Genomic DNA, 19,953 nt, shown 5'->3' with positions numbered 1-19,953 from the left:
AGGAGGGGAGGGGACAGGCTCTGCTCACTGCTCCCTGGGATAGGTACCTGGGGCTGTTCAGTCTGGAAAAGAGAAGACTGAGAGGAGATCTAATACATGTTTATCAATATCTGAGGGCTGAGGGTCAGGAGCTGGGGACAGGCTCTGCTCACTGCTCCCTGGGATGGGTGTAAGCTGCAGCACAGGAGGTTCCAGCTCAGCACAAGGGGCAACTTCTTGACTGGAAGGGTCCCAGAGCCCTGGCACAGGCTGCCCAGAGAGGTTGTGGCATCTCCTTCTGTGGATCCCTTCCAGGCCTGTCTGGGTGTGTCCCCGAGTGCCCTGAGCTAGATTAAATGGTCCTGCTCTGGCAGGGGGGTTGGACTGGGTGATCTTTTTGGGTCCCTTCCAACCCCTAACATCCTCTGATGCCCAGCATCACCTCAGCTTGCCACCAGGGCAAGCTGCTGGCTTTGGAGTCATGGAAGCTGCTAAGGCAAAGGTTGTCAGCAGCCAGGTTTCAGGACGGGGACCACAGGCAGTTAGGAGCTGCAATGTTCAACATCACACCTTGGGGATAATCATCCCCACTGCTGTCAATGCAGCTGGGAGGGACAGTCTGTGACACAGCCTGGCACCCTCCCAGGCCCACCAGAGGAGTATTCAGGGAAGCAGAGGACAATTATCCAAGCAACAGCACAGTGAGAGCCAGGAGCTGTCCCCACTATGTGCCCTATTCCTTGGGGAGATGCACATCCCTTTGACAGCTCCATGCTGCTCCCTGGACTGGTGACAAGGACTCCCCAGTGCCACAAGCCTCCAGCAGCACTCACTAGATAAGGCAGATCCACCCCAGCCTCTTCAGAGAGACAAGAAGATGCCACCATGGCCAATGGCACAGGCAGACACCACAATCTCCTGCAGGCTGAGTCTAACCCAGGGTGAGTGCAGGCTCCTCCTTAGTGCAACAACTGTGCCCTGCAGCACCTGAGCACCAGGAGAGATCCTTCCTTCACCACCTAGCAAGTCCCTTCCACCAGAGCAGGAGAAGCTCAACAACCCTCCTGAGGCAGAGCTCCTCAGCAGCCCCCAAAGGAAAGCCCCCACTGGGTGCCCATCCTGCAAAGACACAAGCAGGGCAGGGTGGCAGTGTTTGCCCCCTGAACCCCAGGGCTCCACACTCCAGCTGTCCCCCCAGGGAGACCAGCAGTGAGCAGAAGATGTTGAAGTCCAAGCTGCAGACAGCTGGAGAAGCCTACCACAGAAAGGGACCCCAGAGGCAAAGCAGATTAGCCAGCAAAAGCCTCCTTAATCACACGAAGCAGGAGGTTTATTCACAGGGTTTAAAGGTCAGTGAGGACCAGGAGGAGCACCCAGCCCAGCCTGCTGCACGCTGGGCACGGCTGGCCCAGCAGCTCTGACCCTGGCCCTTAGCTGCCACAGGCAGTAATTCCCACCAGGGTGACTTATGGCCACAGCTTACAACTTTCCCTTGGCTGGAGAGATCACAGAGCCACAGAATGCACTGCCTGGGAAGGGACCCTCCAAGGGCATCTTGTCCAACCCCCTGCAGGCAGCAGGGACAGCTCCAGCTGGAGCAGGCTGCACAGGGACACAGCAAGGCTGAGCTTGGCTGGCTGCAGGGATGGGGCCTCAAGCACAGCCCTGGGCAGCCTGTGCCAGTGTCTCAGCACCCTCCCTGTGCACAGCTTCCTCCTGATGTCCAACCTAACTCTGCCCTGCTCCATTTCCAAGCTGTTGTCCACTGCTCCAGGTGCTCACTAACAGCTTCTCCAAGGCTTCCAGAGGTTCTCTCCATCCTTCCCATTTCCAGCTGCACTCAGTTGCTTCCTTCACAGAGCTCTCACTGCCTTTACTCAGTGCCTTGCCACAGAGAGTGCTGGAGTCCAACTGGGACACAACTGACCAGCAGGGCACAGAAGCAGGGGAATGCTTCACAACCTCTTCCAAATGTCATGAAGCTGAAGCAGCTCAAGGTGCCATGCTGGTGGCCATGCTGGTGGCCCTCACAGAGCCTCATGTCTGGCCAGCACCCATGTCTGCTGCCAGATGCACCAGGGCAGGGCTCCCACTTGAATCCCACCACCAGCAGCGATTCCCAGAATGGGTTCGGTTGGAAGGGACCTTCAAGGTCATCCAGTGCCAATCTCCTCCATTCCACCAGCCTGGCACTGAACACCTCCAGGGTGCTTCTGTGATCCACAACCTCCCTGGGCAACCTGTGCCAGTGTCTCCTCACCCTCACTGTCCAATCCACAGCGTCCTTGGGCAACCTTTGCCAGTGTCTCCTCACCCTCCCTCCCTGTGCTCCACAACCTCCCTGGGCAACCTGTGCCAGTGTCTCCTCACCCTCACTGCCAAGAATTTCTTCCTCATCTCCACTCTCAACCTGCCCTCCTCCAGCTTCAATCCATTCCCTCTCATCCCCCAGCCCAGCCTGGGTAAGGGCAGATCAAAGACTTCTCCCCTCCGGGGAAGCCCAGCCTGCAGTGCTTGGGCACCAACCTTCCTGCAGCCCATCTGCTGCCACCCTGCTCGCCAGGCTGTGGTTTCTGGGCAACCTGGGAGTGCTGGTAAATAATTCACCCTCGGGAAGGGGGTTAATACTCATTTACTCTGCACTACAAGGCATTAAACCCAAAACCCCTGTAGCTGCTGCTGTCGCATCCCCTCTGCCAGCCCCACTTTTAATAGGTTACATAATGAAGCCGTTCCTGGGCTATTAGCCCTCCTCAGCCTGGTCAATCATTTACTGTAATGGCTTTGGCACTCGGCTCTTTGCCACAGTCCCCTTCTCTTTCTTTTCCTTCAGCTTAATAAGCCTTGGCACGCTGAGGCTGGGTGGGAAGGGACAGGCTCGAGGAGGGCATGTGGGACAGGAGCAGGACACAAACTCAGATGGCTCACCCCACAGCGAGGCAAAGCTCCCAGATGTGGCTGGGTCTGCCAACAGCAGTTCAAAGTGAGAGGTCCTCTCCTGCTTCAAGGGAAAGCTCCCAGATGTGCCTGGGTCTGCCAACAGCAGTTCAAAGTGAGAGGACCTCTCCTGCTGCGAGGCTGCAGCCTCGCCACAGCCTCCAGGCACTCGCTGGAGACCCTCACGTTGCTGCACATCACTTCTGAGCTGCCCATCCCAGGCCTCTCCTAGGCAGTAACCAGCCTGAGTTAGAGCTGACTTAGCAGGGGCAGGATGCTGCTTGGCACACATGTGCTGGCAGCCCTGCTTAGCCAGCACCCTGCCCTTCTGCCCTCCACTCACACAGCACCCATCGATGCCCTCCGACAGCAGCCCTGCTTCTGTGCTCTGCTCCTGGGTGGGCAGCAGCAGTGCCCTGTAGAGCTGCTGCTGGGCATCTGGGTTGCTGCAAGCTCTGTTTTGGACCATGCCCTTGAACATGGCACATGTTGGTGTTTGGATCCTCCAGAAATGCCCAGCACCAGGCTGCTCTCCAAGGTGCAGGCAGAACAGCAACTCAGCCCCAGCAAGGCAGCGATGACAGCAGCCTGCTCCCCTTCCAAACAGCCCAAGTCCACCACCCCAACAGCAGCAAGCTGCCAGTTAGCAGCAGCAGCGAGCCATGCCAGGGAGAGAGAGCTGAGCTGTGCATGCTCTGCGTGCCAAGCAGCAGAGAAGAGCAGAGGAAAGCCAAGAGCGGGCACAAGCCCCGTGCCCACCAGCAGCTCCTACCTGCTTTAACACGGATGTTGGGGCTCCTGATCTTGCCAGCCGAGTTCTCCGCAGTGCAGAAGTAGTCGTTGTCGTGGATGAAGCTGTTGAAGGCTGATGGCGAGAAGGGGTAGAGCTGCAAAGTCCCATTGGCATGGACATGCCTGATGTGGGGCACATCGTAGATGTCGTCGCCCGTGGCCAGGTACCACCGAAGGACGGCGCTGGGTGACCCTGCTGCCGGGCAGGGGATCACCACCCCCACTGTGCTGGAGAAGGTGACCTGCTGGATAGAGTCGTTCACAAAGTAGAGGCTGGTTCCAACATCTTCAGCATGTGCTGCAGAGAGAGCAGAGCCACAGGGGCGGGAGGGTTACCATCCCTGCAGAGGGACCTGGCCAGGCTGGATGGGTGGGCAGAGGCCAATGGGATGAGATTGAACAAGGCCAAGGGCAGGGTTCTGCACTTTGGCCACAACAACCCCAAGCAGCACTACAGGCTGGGGAATGAGTGGCTGGAGAGCAGCCAGGAGGAAAGGGACCTGGGGGTACTGATAGATAGTAAGCTGAAGATGAGCCAGCAGTGTGCCCAGGTGGCCAAGAGAGCCAATGGCATCCTGGGCTGGCTCAGGAGCAGTGTGGGCAGCACGACAAGGGAGGTTATTCTGCCCCTGTGCTCAGCACTGGTCAGGCCACACCTTGAGTACTGTGTCCAGTTCTGGGCCACTCAATTCAAGAGAGATGTTGAGGTGCTGGAACATGTCCAGAGAAGGGTGACAAAGCTGGTGAGGGGCCTGGAGCACAAATCCTATGAGGAGAGGCTGAGGGAGCTGGGCCTGTTTAGCCTGGAGAAGAGGAGGCTCAGGGGTGACCTTATTGCTGTCTACAACTACCTGAAGGGACACTGTAGCCAGGTGGGGGGTGGCCTCTTCTGCCAGCCAACCAGCAATAGAACAAGGGGACACAGTCTCAAGTTGTGCTGGGGTAGGTACAGGCTGGATGTTAGGAGGAAGTTGTTGGCAGAGAGAGTGATTGGCATTGGAATGGGCTGCCCAGGGAGGTGGTGGAGGCAGCGTCCCTGGGAGTCTTCAAGCAAAGCCTGGATGAGGCACTTAGTGCCATGGTCTGGTTGATTGGATAGGGCTGAGTGCTAGGTTGGACTGGCTGAGCTTGGAGGTCTCTTCCAACCTGATTGATTCTATGGTTCTATGATCTCTGCGGGCACAGTCAGCCCCCCGCAGGGCATCCCTGCCCACAGCCTGGCACCTGCGGGCATCAGCTGAAAGCACAAAGCCACCTTCACAGGGCAGTGCTCCTGCTGGCAGCAGGGATCACACCCAGCCAGGATAATCAGCTGTGGGAGCAGGGAAGGGTATCCAGGGCATCCCCCAAAGCTTCCCCAGCTGGCTCTGGGCACCAGGTCTGACTGTGCCTTAGTAACCACAGGCCAGAGGACACCCACATGCAGCACCAACGACCACCCAAGCACCACAAAGCAGCACCAGTTCTGCTGCAAGCCCTCATGTCCCCCAGGATGCAGGCACAGCCAGCACCCCACTACCACATCAGATCCCCAGAGCAGCTGCAGCTGCCCAGCAGGGATCAGGGCAGGATCCTTCCTGTGCCACCAACACTGCCCCCAAAGCTGCAGCACCCCTAGGAGAGGAGCAGGAGAGCTGCACTCGGTGCTGCTCCCCACTCCCAGGCTCAGCAGGAGAGGAACTTGGTCCTGCCTCCACAAGAACCCAAGCCACAGCCTGCTGCCAGGCATTGCTGGAGCATCCAAACACCAACATGTGCCATGTTAAAGGGCATGCTCCAAGACAGAGCTTGCAGCAGCCCAGAGGCCCAGCAGCAGCTCTAGAGGGCACTTCCCTGCTTCAGAACAGGGGACAGGAGCAATGTATAGATCCAGAGACTCATAGAACAGTTTAGGTTGGAAGGGACCTTCAAGATCATCCAGTGCAAACTCCATGCCACAGGCAGGGACACCTCCCACCAGCCCAGGTTGCTCGAGACCTCATCCAGCCTGGCACTGAACACCTCTAGGGAGGTTGTGGAGCACAGAAGCACAGAATGTGACCAAAGATTCTGTGCTTCTGTGCTCCACAACCTCCCTGGGCAACCTGTGCCAGTGTCTCCTCACCCTCCCTCTCTGTGCTCCACAACCTCCCTGGGCAACCTGTGCCAGTGTCTCCTCACCCTCCCTCTCTGTGCTCCACAACCTCCCTGGCCAACCTGTGCCAGTGTCTCCTCACCCTCCCTCTCTGTACTCCACAACCTCCCTGGCCAACCTGTGCCAGTGTCTCCTCACCCTCCCTCTCTCTGCTCCACAACCTCCCTGGGCAACCTGTGCCAGTGCATCCCAACCCTCACTGCCAAGAATTTCTTCCTCATCTCCAGTCTCAATCTGCCCTCCTCCAGCTTCAATCCATTCCCTCTCATCCTATCACTCCCAATCCTTGTCAGAAGTCCCTCCCAGGCTCTCCTGTCACCCCCTCGGGTACTGAGAGGATGCTCTAAGGTCTCCCTGGAACCTTCTGCATGCTGAACAGCTCCAACCCTTGCAGCATGTGCCCATAGCGGCAGGACCCTAGGAACTCCTCCAGTCCCTCCTTCCTAGCCAAAGCAAAAAGGACTATAAATAAGGATGAGGAGCCCCAGCCTCTGGGGTCTGGCTGCTGTTTTTAGCCACACTCCTTGCAGGCAGGCAGCAGGCCAGGGTGGGGAGGTGGCCCTGGGTGGTGTATTAATAGCTGGGGCTGGGCACGGGGCGCGCGGTGCTGCGGAGCCAATAAGCAGATCACTGCCATGCTGCTGCCTCAGAACCAGCCACGGGGGACCCTCCCTGACCTCGATTTCTTCACTTGGGGAGGAGGGGACAGGAGCAAGGAGAAGGAAAGCCTCATCTCCATGGGTGGCCTCGTGGCTGCTTGCCCAAGGAATGGCTGATTGAGCGTCACTGGTCACAGCCATTTGCACCTCCCCACGAAGCATCCTACAGCGCCCAGTGGTGCTGAGTAGATGTCTCTCCTGGCTTGGTGCTGTGCCACCAGCCCAGGTCAAGATTCATCAATTGCATTAGGTTGGAAGGAAATCTCAAAGGTCAGCTTGTCCAACCCCCTGCAGGCAGCAGGGACAGCTCCAGCTGGAGCAGGCTGCACAGGGACACAGCAAGGCTGAGCTTGGCTGGCTGCAGGGATGTGGCCTCAAGCACAGCCCTGGGCAGCCTGTGCCAGTGTCTCAGCACCCTCCCTGTGCACAGCTTCCTCCTGATGTCCAACCTAACTCTGCCCTGCTCCAGCTCCAAACCATTGCTTCTCATCCTGTCACTCCAAGCCCTTCTGCACAGTCCCTCCCCAGCCTGCCTGTGGGTCCCTTTCAGCTACTGAAATGCAGCTCTAAGGTCTCCCTGGAGCCTTCTCTCCAGGCTGAGCAGCCCCAACTCTCTCAGCCTGTGTTCACAGGAGAAGTGCCTCAGCCTTCTGATGGGAAACCCCAAAGCTCCTCACCCCCATCCCAGAGCAGAGCCCTCCCCAGCCTGCTCCCACCTGGACACAACCTCCCGCCGCTTCTCAGCACCCATGAAACCAGAAGTGAGAGCATTTGGTTGCTGCTCTCTGTGGACTCTGAATCATCACCTAAGATGACCAAGTTCCCTCCTTGGCCTCCTCAGGGCCCCACTGTCCCACACCAGGGGCACTGCCCAGCCAGAGTGCCCAGCAAAGCCTTCCACATCACACATGAGCTGACTAGCAAGGGCAGGCGCTGCCACCACACGAACCAAACAGATTTACGGGTCAAGAAAGCACCTCCACACCTCCCCACGCACCAGCTCCCCACGTCCACGCAGAGGCAGCAGCAGACAAAGCCTTTTATCTTGTCCTCCCTCGCTGACAAGCAGCAGAAGACCGAGGAGGACCCAGAGGAGCGAAAGCTCCAAAGGAGGCTTTGCAGAGCTGCGGGGCCACGCTCGGCCCTGCGGATGTCATTTTGTGACATCTCCAGGCTGGTTTGTCGTCATGAATCAGCACTTCCCTTCATCAGAGCAGCACGGTGCTGCTCCCCAACAGATGAAAGAGGCAGAGGCACGTTTGCAGGCGGAGGAGGCAAACAAAGCCCGCGCCAGCAGCAGCAGAGAGCTATTTGCGGCGATGCCTGTCGCCCGAGCGCAGCAGAAGATGGCTGGAGCTGGGGCAGGCACGTGTGAGGAGCACAGAGAAAGCCAACCCTCCTCACCCACCCCTCTTCATCCATCCCTCCTCACCCACCAGCCTGGGGCCAACAGAGCACTGCTCAACACCCCCAACCACCACCTAGATCTGCTCCGTTCAGCACCTCCGCCCCAGACCAGTTTCAGTATGGCCACGCTCACACTCACAGGCTGCAATGAGTGGGAAGGGATCCCCCAAGGGCATCGTGTCCAGCACCTCTGTGGTCAGCCAGGGGCACCTCTAGAGCAGGCTGCCCAGGGTCACATCCAGTCTCTTCTTGAATGTGTCTGTCCAACCTTCCTGCAGGCAGCAGGAACACCTCCAGCTAGAGCAGGCTGCACAGGAACATATCAAGGCTGATCTTGAATGTCTCCAGAGATGGGGGCCTCAATCACAGCTCTGGGCAATCTGTTCCACTCTCTGACCACTCTGGGCAATCTCTTCCACTAGCTGACCACTCTCATTGTGTTGAGCTTCCTCCTGACACAGTCTAGGGCTTGAAAAAGCAGCAGCTTTAAGATGCAAGAGGAGAATCACCTGCAAACAGCTTCCTAGGAGGTCCTGTCCCAAGGTCTCATTGAACAGGAACAGGCAGTTTGAAAGATTTTTACACGAAGAGTCCCATGGAGAAGACAAGGGCTGATGGGGACAAACTACTGCTGAGGACATTCCCATTGGGCTACAGAAGGATATTTGTCACTGTGAGAACAGCTGGATGCTGGAATCACCTCCCAAGGGCAGCAGTGGAGTGCCCTGCACTGGGCAGTTTGAAGGCTCAGCTTGGCAGCATCTGTGCCAGTTCCTTTCAACCCTTCTGTCACCTAGAAAGGAGCAGATGATCCTTGGGGTCCCTTCCAACCATTCTGTTTGCTAGAGGGGTTGCAGCAGATGATCTGCAATCCCAAGCATAAATTCAGGCTGGGCAGTGAGTGGCTGGAGAGCAGCCCTGAGGAGAGGGACTTGGGGGTGCTGCTGGAGGAGAAGCTCAGCAGGAGCCAGCAGTGTGCACTTGCAGCCCAGAAAGCCAAGCAGAGCCTGGGCTGCAGCAGCAGAAGTGTGGCCAGCAGGGCCAGGGAGGGGATTCTGCCCCTCTGCTCTGCTCTGCTCTGCTCTGCTGAGAGCCCACCTGGAGTCCTGCATCCAGCTCTGGAGCCCCTGGGACAAGAGGGATGTGGAGATGTGGGAGAGTGTCCAGAGCAGGGCCAGGAGGATGCTCAGAGGCTGCAGCAGCTCTGCTGTGAGCAAAGACTGGAAGAGTTGGGGCTGTGCAGGCTGGAGCAGAGGAGGCTCCCAGGGGACCTTCTTGTGGCCTGCCAGGATCTGAAGGGGGCTGCAAAAAAGCTGGGGAGGGACTTTTGAGGGTGTGAGGGAGTGTCAGGACTGGGGGCAATGAAGCAAAGGAGGAGGTGGGGAGAGTGAGGCTGGAGGTGAGGAGGAAGTTGTTGAGCAGGAGAGTGGTGAGAGGCTGGAATGGGTTGCCCAGGGAGGTGGTTGAGGCCCCAAGGCTGGATGTGTTTGAGGCCAGGTTGGCTGAGGCTGTGTGCAGCCTGCTCTAGGGTAGGGTGTCCCTGGGCATGGCAGGGGGGTTGGAACTGGCTGCTCCTTGTGCTCCCTTCCGACCCTGCCTGATTCTATGACTCTGCCCTGGCACCCTGCAATCCTGAGACACAAAAGCTGCCACGACAAAGACCAAAGAACACCTCCAACCCAAGAGAGGGAAACACCTTCACCCCAGGCAGCACCCACAAAGGTTGAGGGCTGGATGGGTGAGGGTCTGGGGTTCAGAGTGGAAAAATCCCTCCTGAAGAGCATCTCTCAGCTTACCCACCCAGCTGCTTTTTTGTTGTTGTTGTTGTTGTTTTCAGGTCAAAGGGAGAAAAGGCTTTTCCCTCGAAAATGGAGGTTATGGGATTGGCAATAGTTATGTGACAGACGCATAGAGTTAAATCCAGATAATCTCCTTTACCATTTAGCATTGAGCTCCCTCCATCCTAATTCCATGTTTCATAAAACTGCCTCCAAATCACCCAGGAGAGATTAAACGAGGCAGAAAATAGCGCCGCAATATTTTTAACCCAGAAATCACTGCTCACATCTGGTCAGATGTGCTGACCCTAACCTAAATACCCAGGATTGGGGAGGGGGGGGGGAAAGGGCATTAATTCATAGGAACCTGAAAAAGAAGAGTCAAAATGGAACAGTTTCTGCTTGGGGGAGGGTTGGTTGCAGCATTGGAGGAGGCAAAGCCTGGAGAGCAGAAGCAGAGCGAAAGCTCCGCGCGAAGCCGGCCGCAGCCTGCCCGGTACTGAGAGGCAGGAATTTGAAGTTATCAGAAGTGCAATCTTCCTAAATTGGGCTAAATTACAACCTGGAGCTGTTGAAATATTAATACCTCTATCTGAACTGGGAGCAGCAAATCATTTTGCTATCATCATCCCCTTGGAATATTTGCCAGCTTCCCCGGTTCGGACTTTTCCAAGCTTGGATAGCGGCACAGAGCGACCCCCAAGAGCTGCCACCAGGCACCTGCTTCTGGAAGAGGCAGCCAAGAGGAGCTGGTGGAGGGCAGATTTAGACTGGAGGGGGGGTAAGGAACTCTTGGCAGTGAAGGTGGGGAGACACTGGCACAGGCTGCCCAGGAAGGTTGTGGAGCACAGAGAGGGAGAGTGAGGAGACACTGGCACAGGTTGCCCAGGGAGGATGTGGAGCAGAGAGGGAGGGTGAGGAGACACTGGCACAGGTTGGCCCAGGGAGGTTGTGGAGCACAGAGAGGGAGAGTGAGGAAACACTGGCACAGGTTGCCCAGGGAGGTTGTGGAGCACAGGCAGGGAGGGTGAGGAGACACTGGCACAGGTTGCCCAGGGAGGTTGTGGAGCACAGGCAGGGAGGGCGAGGAGATACTGGCACAGGTTGCCCAGGGAGGTTGTGGAGCACAGAAGCACAGAATGTGATCTTTGATCCACAACCTCCCTGGAGGTGTTCAGTGCCAGGCTGGATGAGGCCTTGAGCAACCCTGGCCTGGTTGGAGGTGTCCCTGCCTGTGGCATGGAGTTGGCACTGGATGATCTTGAAGGTCCCTTCCAACCTAAACTGTTCTATGAGTCTCTGGATCTATACATTGGTCCTGTCCCCTGTTCTGAAGCAAGGAAGTGCCCTCTAGAGCTGCTGCTGGGCCTCTGGGCTGCTGCAAGCTCTGTCTTGGAGCATGCCCTTTAACATGGCACATGTTGGTGTTTGGATGCTCCAGCAATGCCTGGCAGCAGGCTGTGGCTTGGGTTCTTGTTGAGGCAGGACCAAGTTCCTCTCCTGCTGAGCCTGGGAGTGGGGAGCAGCACCGAGTGCAGCTCTCCTGCTCCTCTCCTAGGGGTGCTGCAGCTTTGGGGGCAGTGTTGGTGGCACAGGAAGGATCCTGCCCTGATCCCTGCTGGGCAGCTGCAGCTGCTCTGGGGAATTGATGTGGTAGTGGGGTGCTGGCTGTGCCTGCATCCTGGGGGACATGAGGGTTTGCAGCAGAACTGGTGCTGCTTTGAGGTGCTTGGGTGGTCGTTGGTGCTGCATGTGGGTGTCCCTGCCCTTGGGATGATCTTTAAGGTCCCTTCCAACCCAAACAAACTGTTCTGTGAGATGTAGGCACAAATCCTGCATGAGGAGTGGCAGGGACCAAACCTCAGCCTCTGCACCCCAGAAATGCCATCCCAGGCCAGTGCCCACTGACACAATCCCTCCTCTCCTCCAAACTTCATGAGGAACATCCACAGATGTTCCCTTCCCTCTGCTGTGAGGTGGATTTAGGACTGCTCTCAGACAATGACAAGCTTTGTGCCAGTGCAATCAGAGCCTTTTCTCCTGAGCTAAGAAGCTTTTTCTACCCCTGATGCACAGACATCATCTGTGTGGGCAATCTCTTTGCTCAGGATCCCCCCCTCACCAGCCCCATGCCCACCCAAACCCAGCCAGTTCCTCACAGCTGAGCAAGGTCCTCTGTATATCAAACTGGGTGGAAATCCAGCAGAGATGAGAAAAGGCTACACAAGTTGTGTTTCAGGGGTGCTCAGGCTCTCCTCTAGCATGGGGATCTAGGCTGGGCTGATGCCATTCCTCAAGAGGTGGAATAGGTCCATGGTGAGCTACTGGAAGGTGTTGAGAGAAGGGCAGCAAGGCTGGGGAGGGGCCTGGAGCACAGCCCTGGGAGGAGAGGCTGAGGGAGCTGGGGGGGTGCAGCCTGCAGCAGAGGAGGCTCAGGGCAGAGCTCATTGCTGTCTGCAGCTGCCTGCAGGGAGGCTGTAGCCAGGTGGGGTTGGGCTCTGCTGCCAGGCAGGCAGGGCCAGAAGAAGGGGACACAGCCTCAAGCTGTGCCAGGGCAGGTCTAGGCTGGATGTTAGGAGGAAGTTGTTGGCAGAGAGAGTGATTGGCATTGGAATGGGCTGCCCAGGGAGGTGATGGAGTCACCATGCCTGGAGGTGTTGCAGCCAAGCCTGGCTGGGGCACTTAGTGCCATGGTCTGGTTGGTTGGGCAGGGCTGGGTGTTAGGTTGGGCTGGCTGAGCTTGGAGCTCTCTTCCAACCTGGATGATTCCCTGATCTACCCATTTGCCATCCAGCTGAGGGACTACAGGAGCCACCAGGGCTTCTCCAGCCAGCAGCTATAGGGGCTGCAGGGCTGCTGTGCAGCACAGGAGGGTAACCACCATCTCGTGGCTCATTCATTATCCTCATTAAGGGGGTTTAACACCTGCCCTGCTCAAGGAGGATGTGACCTGAGGCTTGGCATGCATTGCAGGGTGGGAATTACAGGCAGGTGGCAAGTCCTCACCTTTGCTCTCTGCTGCCACACGCCAGTGGTGGCATCACATCCTGCCTGCCCATTTGCAGCGCTGCAGCAGTCTTCTACCTTCCCTGGCACCAGCTTCCTCCAAGCCCTCAGCCCTCATCTTCAGGACACTTTTCATGGCCTTTCTCCTAAGGAAGGGAGCAGCCTCGGAGCTGACAGGGCCAGAAGTGGCATCTCCAAGCATCACAGAAGGGATGTGGAGAGGAGCAGTTGAGGTGAGGTGGGAAGCATCAGGCTGGCACCCTCTCAGGAGGTGCACACACCCTGCCAGGAGCACGGTGCAGCCATGCAGGATGTCACCCCACCGTGGTGGCTTTCCAGCCCAAAGGGTTAAAGCCATGACTCCAGCCTAGAGGCCTCTCCCACGCTGTGGCCAGAGAGGTGGAAACTGTGCCACGAAATGGCAAAGAGGGCCTGTAGCATTCAGCTGGTGTCCAGCACAGAGATGGCTGACACCACAGCACCTTCCCTGCCCTGGCATCGAGGTTCAGGCACCTCAGGAGGGTCAGCATTGTGGTACAGCCCCTGCTATCTGAGCACCGTGGTCCCTCCTGACTGGCAGGCACCACCACCAAAGGGCACTGCTCAAACAGGCTTGGAGCTGCCTGCTCCTTAATGCATCTGCATGGAAATTACAGCCTGAGCCACCTCCAGTGATCACGCCAGCACCCAGGCTCAGGCTGTAACCCTTGCCTGGCACAAGAAGAGCTCTGCCCACTGATGCGCCTGGCCCCTGGACCTGCCACATCAGCTTGCTGGAGACACCAGTCTCACCACCCCATCCACACAGAGGGCTGACCCAGAGCTGGACATCCCCCAGCTCTGCACCACCTCCCAAGCCCCTGAACTTGCCCAAGCCTTTCCCAGGGGCTCTGGGGGTGAGCCATGAGCTCAGGCACCACAGGCAATGGCCTCTCACTCCCCTTCCACAGTCCACTTCCACACCTCAGCCACGCTGAACGTGGAACCTGAGGAGCTACAGCTGGGTCCCTAGGGAACATCTGGTGGCACTACCAAGCCAAGGCGACAGCACAGTCCCCCCTTTGAGGCCAGGGCCAAGCCAAGCAGGTACAAGGGGATCCACACACACCTGCTGCCAGGCTTCCTCTGGACCCACTGGTCCATGCCATCCAGCGCACGAGGATTACCACCAGCAGGTTTGAGGAACAGCACAAAGGAGCAAGCTCCCAAACCTCCCCACCTCTTCCCCTCCGAGCCACGCTCACTCCCCTCTCTCTGAGAGGAGCCAGCAGAGCCCAGAGGCAGCAGCTGGGGCAGGGACATGGATTTCCTAGCTGTTTGGTGGAGGGCTGCTGGCAGATGATGGCGGCAGCAGCGCGCAGTTCGCCCGTGCTGGGCTGGCTTCCTCCAGGATCCAGGCGCAGGGAAGGAGGAACTCACACCATGAGGATTACATAAAAGCACTCCAGGGTGAGGAACACTGCACCCAACCCCACCGCTGCTCCCAGCCGTGCCCGCACGGTAACGGCCGCGGCCGCGCAACGTCTTCCACCTCCGTGCCCTCCGAGGAAGTCACACTCTGCGTACCAGGGTGCAAGATGGCCTCACGTTCTCCATGGCACAGCTCAGAGCCCGTGTGCTGCCATGGCAGAATTCCTGCCACAAAGAGAAGCTTCCAGCCTTATCCCCTGCACTCGGCTCTGCCAATGGCTCCAAAGGAGGACAGAGCGCTGCCCGTCCCTCCAGATCAGGGCTACAGAGATAGGGCGCAGAGCATCACAGCAGAAAGGTGCCTGCTGCCATGGCTGCCCAAGACTAAGCCCCCAGCTGCTGAGCAGGGAGGGCTGTGCCATGGCACATCCCTGGCACCCGCACGAGGCACAGCCTGCTCCTCCGCAGAACAAACGCACCCAGAAACATCTGGGTTGCCTCCCTCGATTTCCTCACCCAAGGGCAGCAGGAGCCCTCAGCCCATGCCAGGCACAGGTAAGCGCTTAAGGGCAAGTGCCCACTGCCTCTCCTTGTGCTGGGCAGCACCGCTGGCTACCAGCAAGGCAAACAAACCCCGGGCAGGACGAGGAGCGGGCAAGCTCTGCGGGCTTCTCCGCCGCGCATTTAATGAGGCTTCCATGTTTCATTTCAGAGACAAACGAGCGCTGTGCCACACTGGGGGGCCGGGATGGGGCGAGCCGAGGAGGCGCAGGCTGCATAGCTGACTGCACCCAGCGCAGAGCAGCACGCAGCCAGAACGCCAGCACAGATCAGGCGGCACAGATACCCAGCAAGAACACGCAGGGAGATGCTCTCCCAGCTCCAAACCTCTCAATTTCGACCAGCCTGCCCTTCCTCGCGTCGCTCCTTCCCCCTCTTCCTCTGCCTGCCTGCTCCCCTTCGCACTGCCAGACCATCTCTCTGCTCAACTCCTCGTTTTGTTTGCTTGCCAACCATCTCTTTTTGTTTCCCAAGTCGGGTGATGGTGTTGGGAGGGGGGGGTCGAGGGGTAGAAACGAGCAGCTCCAACCCACCGAGGGAACTGCTAAACTTCAGTGGTTTCCCCTGGATCAAGTGTTTTATTTGCTTTCAGTTTCTACTTGAGCTCTTGTTCTACAGCAGGAACACATTAAAAAGGATGCGCTTCAGTGCCCAGAAATATTAAAGTATCTGAAAGGTTTATCATGCATTAAGCAATTGGGGGGTTTATTTATTAATATATATATCTATATATCTATTTTCAAAGCCTATTATTCTAATGAAACTTCCATTGTACTGCTGTCCTCTCTCTGGAACCGTCTTGCTTTAACGCTTTTACCGTCACCAGGACTGGATCAGCACTGAAGATTACGTTTTTTTATTCCTTACAGGAGAAAAAAAAAAGGAAAGGGAGAAAATGAGGCCAGGAGGAGTTGTGCTAATGGAGGCTTTTAATTTGCTCTCCTCCAAAGAGATAGCTCTGTGGGAAGTGAGCTCTTTTCCAACAAGCCCAGGCTGAAAACCTGCAAAAGCCACAAAGCCAGGGGCAGCTCTTGGTTATTTTGGTGACTGGAGGGGGGGTGGTGGCGGTGGGGTAAGGGTAGAAGGGGAGGGAGGGGTTAGAAATCACAGCATCCTCGACGGTTGTTGGGTTTAGTTTCTCTTCCCCCCCCCTCCCCCCCCTCCACCTCCCCTTCTAGCACAGCAAAAAAATGCAAATGTAAGCAAAGCAGAGGCTGGCACGTTCGGCTCCGCGGATCCTGAACACAATAGCGATTTTGGGGAAAGCTCCCAAACGTAGCTTTCGGCTCCAGCTGGAATCCAGCAGCTATCCCACAATTCCTAATTGATGGAATAATTGATCACCCCCACGGAAGCGGCCAGGGTGCCCTATTAAACCTCCGTAAATATTTGTCAGCGGATTAAGGTTGAGTGGGCAAAGCAGCGGGCAGCAAGAGCGGGGGGTTGGGGGGGCTCAGGGCGAGGAGGTAGCTCTGGCCCCTTCTCTTCCACTTGTCTCCTTCCTCCACCAAACGTCCCTTCGGCTGTTCCCAGATGTCCCCACCGATAATTAGGGCAGATGTCATCGCGCATCCTCCCAGCAGACGGTTTCCGAAAGGTGGGCGCCTCCATTGCCACATCTGCAGGTCGGGTCATGGGCAAGGTGGCAATGAGGTGGCAATTTGGAAGAGGAATTCCATTTAAAATTCCTGCAGATTGGGCAAGGGGCAGGTCCTTTATGTAACCCCGACCGGTGGCGGGGACAAGCGCCGCGATTGAACCACCCGGGCTCGGCGCAGCTCTTTGCCTCGCTTCTTAATCGCATCTAGAGACTCGCTGCAGAGTATCACCTCTATGGATGTGGGCAGCATTCCCTTCATCTCCAACTTCAAATCCATCTCTAATCTTTACGTGCGCATCTCCTTCACACTCGTTTCATTATTTCCACACACACCCCCCCCCCAGCCCCTCTCAACCGACTCCTGCCGAGCCGCCGGGTTGCACCGGTGCAGCATTCCAAGAGGGAAGGATGCGATTTCCAGAACATCGCCGGATCTCCTCTGCCTCACGGGATCAGGTTAGCGCTCCAAGTTCTCCCGGGAAGCGGGGACGAGGAGCCGCGGTGAGCCCCAGTCCGGCGATGCTGCGCACGTCGATTCCGCCTTCCAGCTCCATGGAGCCACCGGCGGACCCCCGACAAGCGGCTCTGAGATCGCTCCGGGACGCGACACCGCTCCGCGCTCTCCGCAACGCGCTCCGCTCCGCTCCGTCCGCGGCGGGCGCACCGAGAGCCCCGCAGAACGCCGGGCACCGCGCATCGAGAGCCCCGCCGAGACGGCTCGTCCCGGGGGAGAGCACCGAGAAACGCCGAGTCCCGGAGTCGGTCCGCCAGAGGGGCTGCACAGACAGCACCGGGGAGCTCCGGGGGCTGCGCACCGCGTTGCTTCGGAGCGCCGAGACGGCTGCGTCCCGTGAGCGAGCGCCGAGAGCCGCCGCCGCCGGCTCCCGCGGAAAGGTTGTGCACCGAGAGCCCCGGCGAGCTCCGAGGACCCGGGATGGGCTGCACGGAGGGCTCCGGGACCGAACCCTCCGGAGAGGCTGCACCGGAAGCCTCGGGGAGTTCCGGGGACCCTGCGGACGGCGCACCGAGGACCGCGAGGCTCCGAGTCCGGTTCGTCCCGAGAGCCCAGACCGGCTTCGCCCCAGCCGCTTCCGGGGCCAACCCGACGCCACGCAGCCGGTGCCCAGCGACCCCCTTCGTCCACCCCCGCCCCGTGCCCACCTACCTTTCCGCAAAGAGTACAGCAGGAGAAAAGTTACCAGCCACATGCCATAAAGAGCAGCCGTGGCCCCGGGCTGCGGCGCAATTGCGGGCGGTGCGGTGCCCCGGCGTGCCGCGCTCCTGCCGCCGCGCTGCCAGCCCGCCGGAGGTGCCCACAGCCCCGCTCGCCGCCGCCGCCGCCGCCGCTCCTCCTCCTCCTCCGGCCCTCGCCCGGCGACTGGCGGCGGGAGATGGGCCGGGCTCCCGCACACTCCCCGCCCCGCGCCCCGCTCCCCGGCCCCCCGCCGAGGGCAGCACCCCGCTCCCCCCTTCCTCCTTTTCCTCCTCCTCCTCACCGTGTGCGAGCAGGGGGGGGGGGGCTGCTCCACGAGCCCGAGCCGCACACCCTGCACCCGGGTGGCACCCGTGGGCAGGTGCCAGAGGAAGGTTATCTTGATGGCCACACTCCACGAAGAGCCCCAGCTCGCTGCTGCACCCCCACCAGGAAGCAGGCTCCCCCCAGCTCCTGCAAGCTCTACCCCCACGTCCTAACCCCGATGCTGGGCCACCCAGGACATGCTGGTCCCAGCACCTTTCCTCGGGTCTCCTGGACACTTTTTAGCAGCCCGAGGATAGCAATTGGGTTTTCATGGCACAGGCAGCACCCAGCTGCTCCCATGAACTCTGCTAGGCCTGATCTTGCACCACACATTCATCCTCTAACCAGCAAACACCGACCTTAGGGTCCCACTGCACTTTAGGGGAGTATTTAGCCAAGGTAGTAATTCAAGGCCAGGATCTTGCTCCTCAAGACTTAAATCACACCAAAGCCTATTCTGACCGTTAGAGCCATTTGGAATGTCTTTTCCTGGAGTGATCAGGGCAGGTTTGCTTGGCTTGCCCAAACAGCCCTTCCAGATTTCCATTTGCCAGCAAACTGGAATCGAAGCACCCAGATCTCAAACCAAAGAGCAAGCATTAAAGAAACACCACCCCCCCCCCCCCCCCCCAAAACCAATTATTAAACCAAAACCAACCAACACCAAAACCCAAACCCAAACCAAACAACCAGGCCTGGCTGAAAACCCAACCATGGTCCCCAGAAAAAAAACAAACCCACCAAAAATAGACTAGGAAATTAAAAAGGAAACCCAGCAGCTCCTTGCCCAGTGTTAACCCACACCAGTTCATTGCAATTCCTCATGCTTGGAGGTCCCATGGAAGAGTCAGAGCTCTCCCCCACACCACCAAGGTGGTCCTGGCACAGTGTGGGTGTGCGGTTCCTGTGTCACACTGCTGAAGAGCATGGAGAAGCTGGCTCCTGGCACACACCACACCCCCCAAAGCCTCCCTCCCTGCTCCAGGCCACCCACAGCAGAGACATCCTCGCTTTAGTGGCAAGCAGGATGTAAGCCAACTGCCCCCTAACCCATGCACATGCACCCCACCAGACCTCAGCACCGAAAGCCAACAGCAGAGGTGGGAGCACACACTGTGCCCGTGCTGTGTGGGTCCAACACACCACAGCCTTCCTCCTCCTCCTCCTCCTCCTCCCTGAGGATGTGCTTCCCCTTCTCCGCTGTTGCCAAGCTCCATAGCTGTCACCACCCCCTACTCAGCCCATTCCCGGGCCACCTCAGCAGCTCTGTCACAGTGTGTGGGTGTCCCCAGCACACAGCCCTCCCACGCGTGCATGTGCTGCTTCCTGGCCCCCTGCCACTCGCTCGTACCCCTGCCCGTGCCACCCGCGTCCCGATGAAGCGGCAGCTGATGCAGACCTGGTGCCCACGCACCCCTCGAGGAACTGGGGTGCATTTCAACTGCTGCCAACAGCCCCATACAGATGTTAGCTGGCACTTGGCAAGGAAATTGGTATTCATGCCCACACCTAAGGAAACAAGCAAATTCCAGGCTCTGGGGAGCCCCCAGCCACATGCCAGGCACCTGCCCCCTTCTCTTGCTGGCAGCTGCAGCAGAATGGCAGCATGGATCAGCCTGCTAACAGCCACAAAACCTGCTAGAGAGCTTTGCTCTCCCTCACGCAATGTGTTGGATTCGGATGCAGCTTCCAGCCTCCTACACACAGGAGTGAATGAAATGGGGGTGCGTGGGCTGGCAGGGCACTCGCTTGGCATGGCACCCACAGGGCCTCGCAGATCTCCATGTGAGGAACATGTGCAGAGGGAGCAGATGCTACTCACCAGCTCATTTTTAGCTCCCCCGGCTGCTCAGCATCCCCTGTGCCTTCCGTCAGCATCCCTAGCTCACAGAATCAGCCTCTGCCATGAGCACCAACCTCCCCCTGCCCAAACCTCCTTCCTCCAGGACAGGACATCTGCTGGCAAGCTGGCAAGTAGCACAAGGAGCAACAACCACTAAAGGCTCAGAGGGTGGGTGACAGCTCCGTGTCACACTCAGGGAGCCCCAGCAAGCCCTTGAGCTGCCTGCACCATTCCTTACAGCCCTGTTTGCTCCTCCTTTGGTTGCTGAGCCCAGGCCATTTGTCAGCCTCCCGTGCCCAGACACACGCGCAGGCCTGGCAGCGGTGGG

The 19,953-nt window shown here is 58.3% G+C and overlaps 1 protein-coding gene across 4 annotated transcripts in view; it reads right to left on the bottom strand.

The window, feature by feature from the left end:
• The window catches only part of DSCAML1 (DS cell adhesion molecule like 1), a 156,534-nt gene that overhangs the window by 135,928 nt on the left and 653 nt on the right, over nt 1–19,953 (bottom strand). For 2 of the 4 annotated variants that reach the window (XM_064172989.1, XM_064172990.1), the window contains exons 1-2: nt 17,429–17,559; nt 3,689–4,006 (exon numbers count right to left, since the gene is read on the bottom strand). In XM_064172989.1, the coding sequence (XP_064029059.1) occupies nt 3,689–4,006; nt 17,429–17,471 (361 nt within the window). In that variant the 5' untranslated portion in view covers nt 17,472–17,559. Of the gene's footprint in view, nt 1–3,688; nt 4,007–17,428; nt 17,588–19,953 lie in introns of those variants that run through there. The other 2 variants (XM_064172984.1, XM_064172985.1) reach the window with 2 other exon arrangements.

The sequence above is a fragment of the Pogoniulus pusillus genome, chromosome 38, assembly GCF_015220805.1.
Source record: "Pogoniulus pusillus isolate bPogPus1 chromosome 38, bPogPus1.pri, whole genome shotgun sequence".
In the NCBI taxonomy this organism is placed as follows: Eukaryota; Metazoa; Chordata; class Aves; order Piciformes; family Lybiidae; genus Pogoniulus; species Pogoniulus pusillus.
The sequence above is the reverse complement of the archived record's forward strand: the minus strand, read 5'-3'. Positions and strand labels throughout refer to the sequence as shown.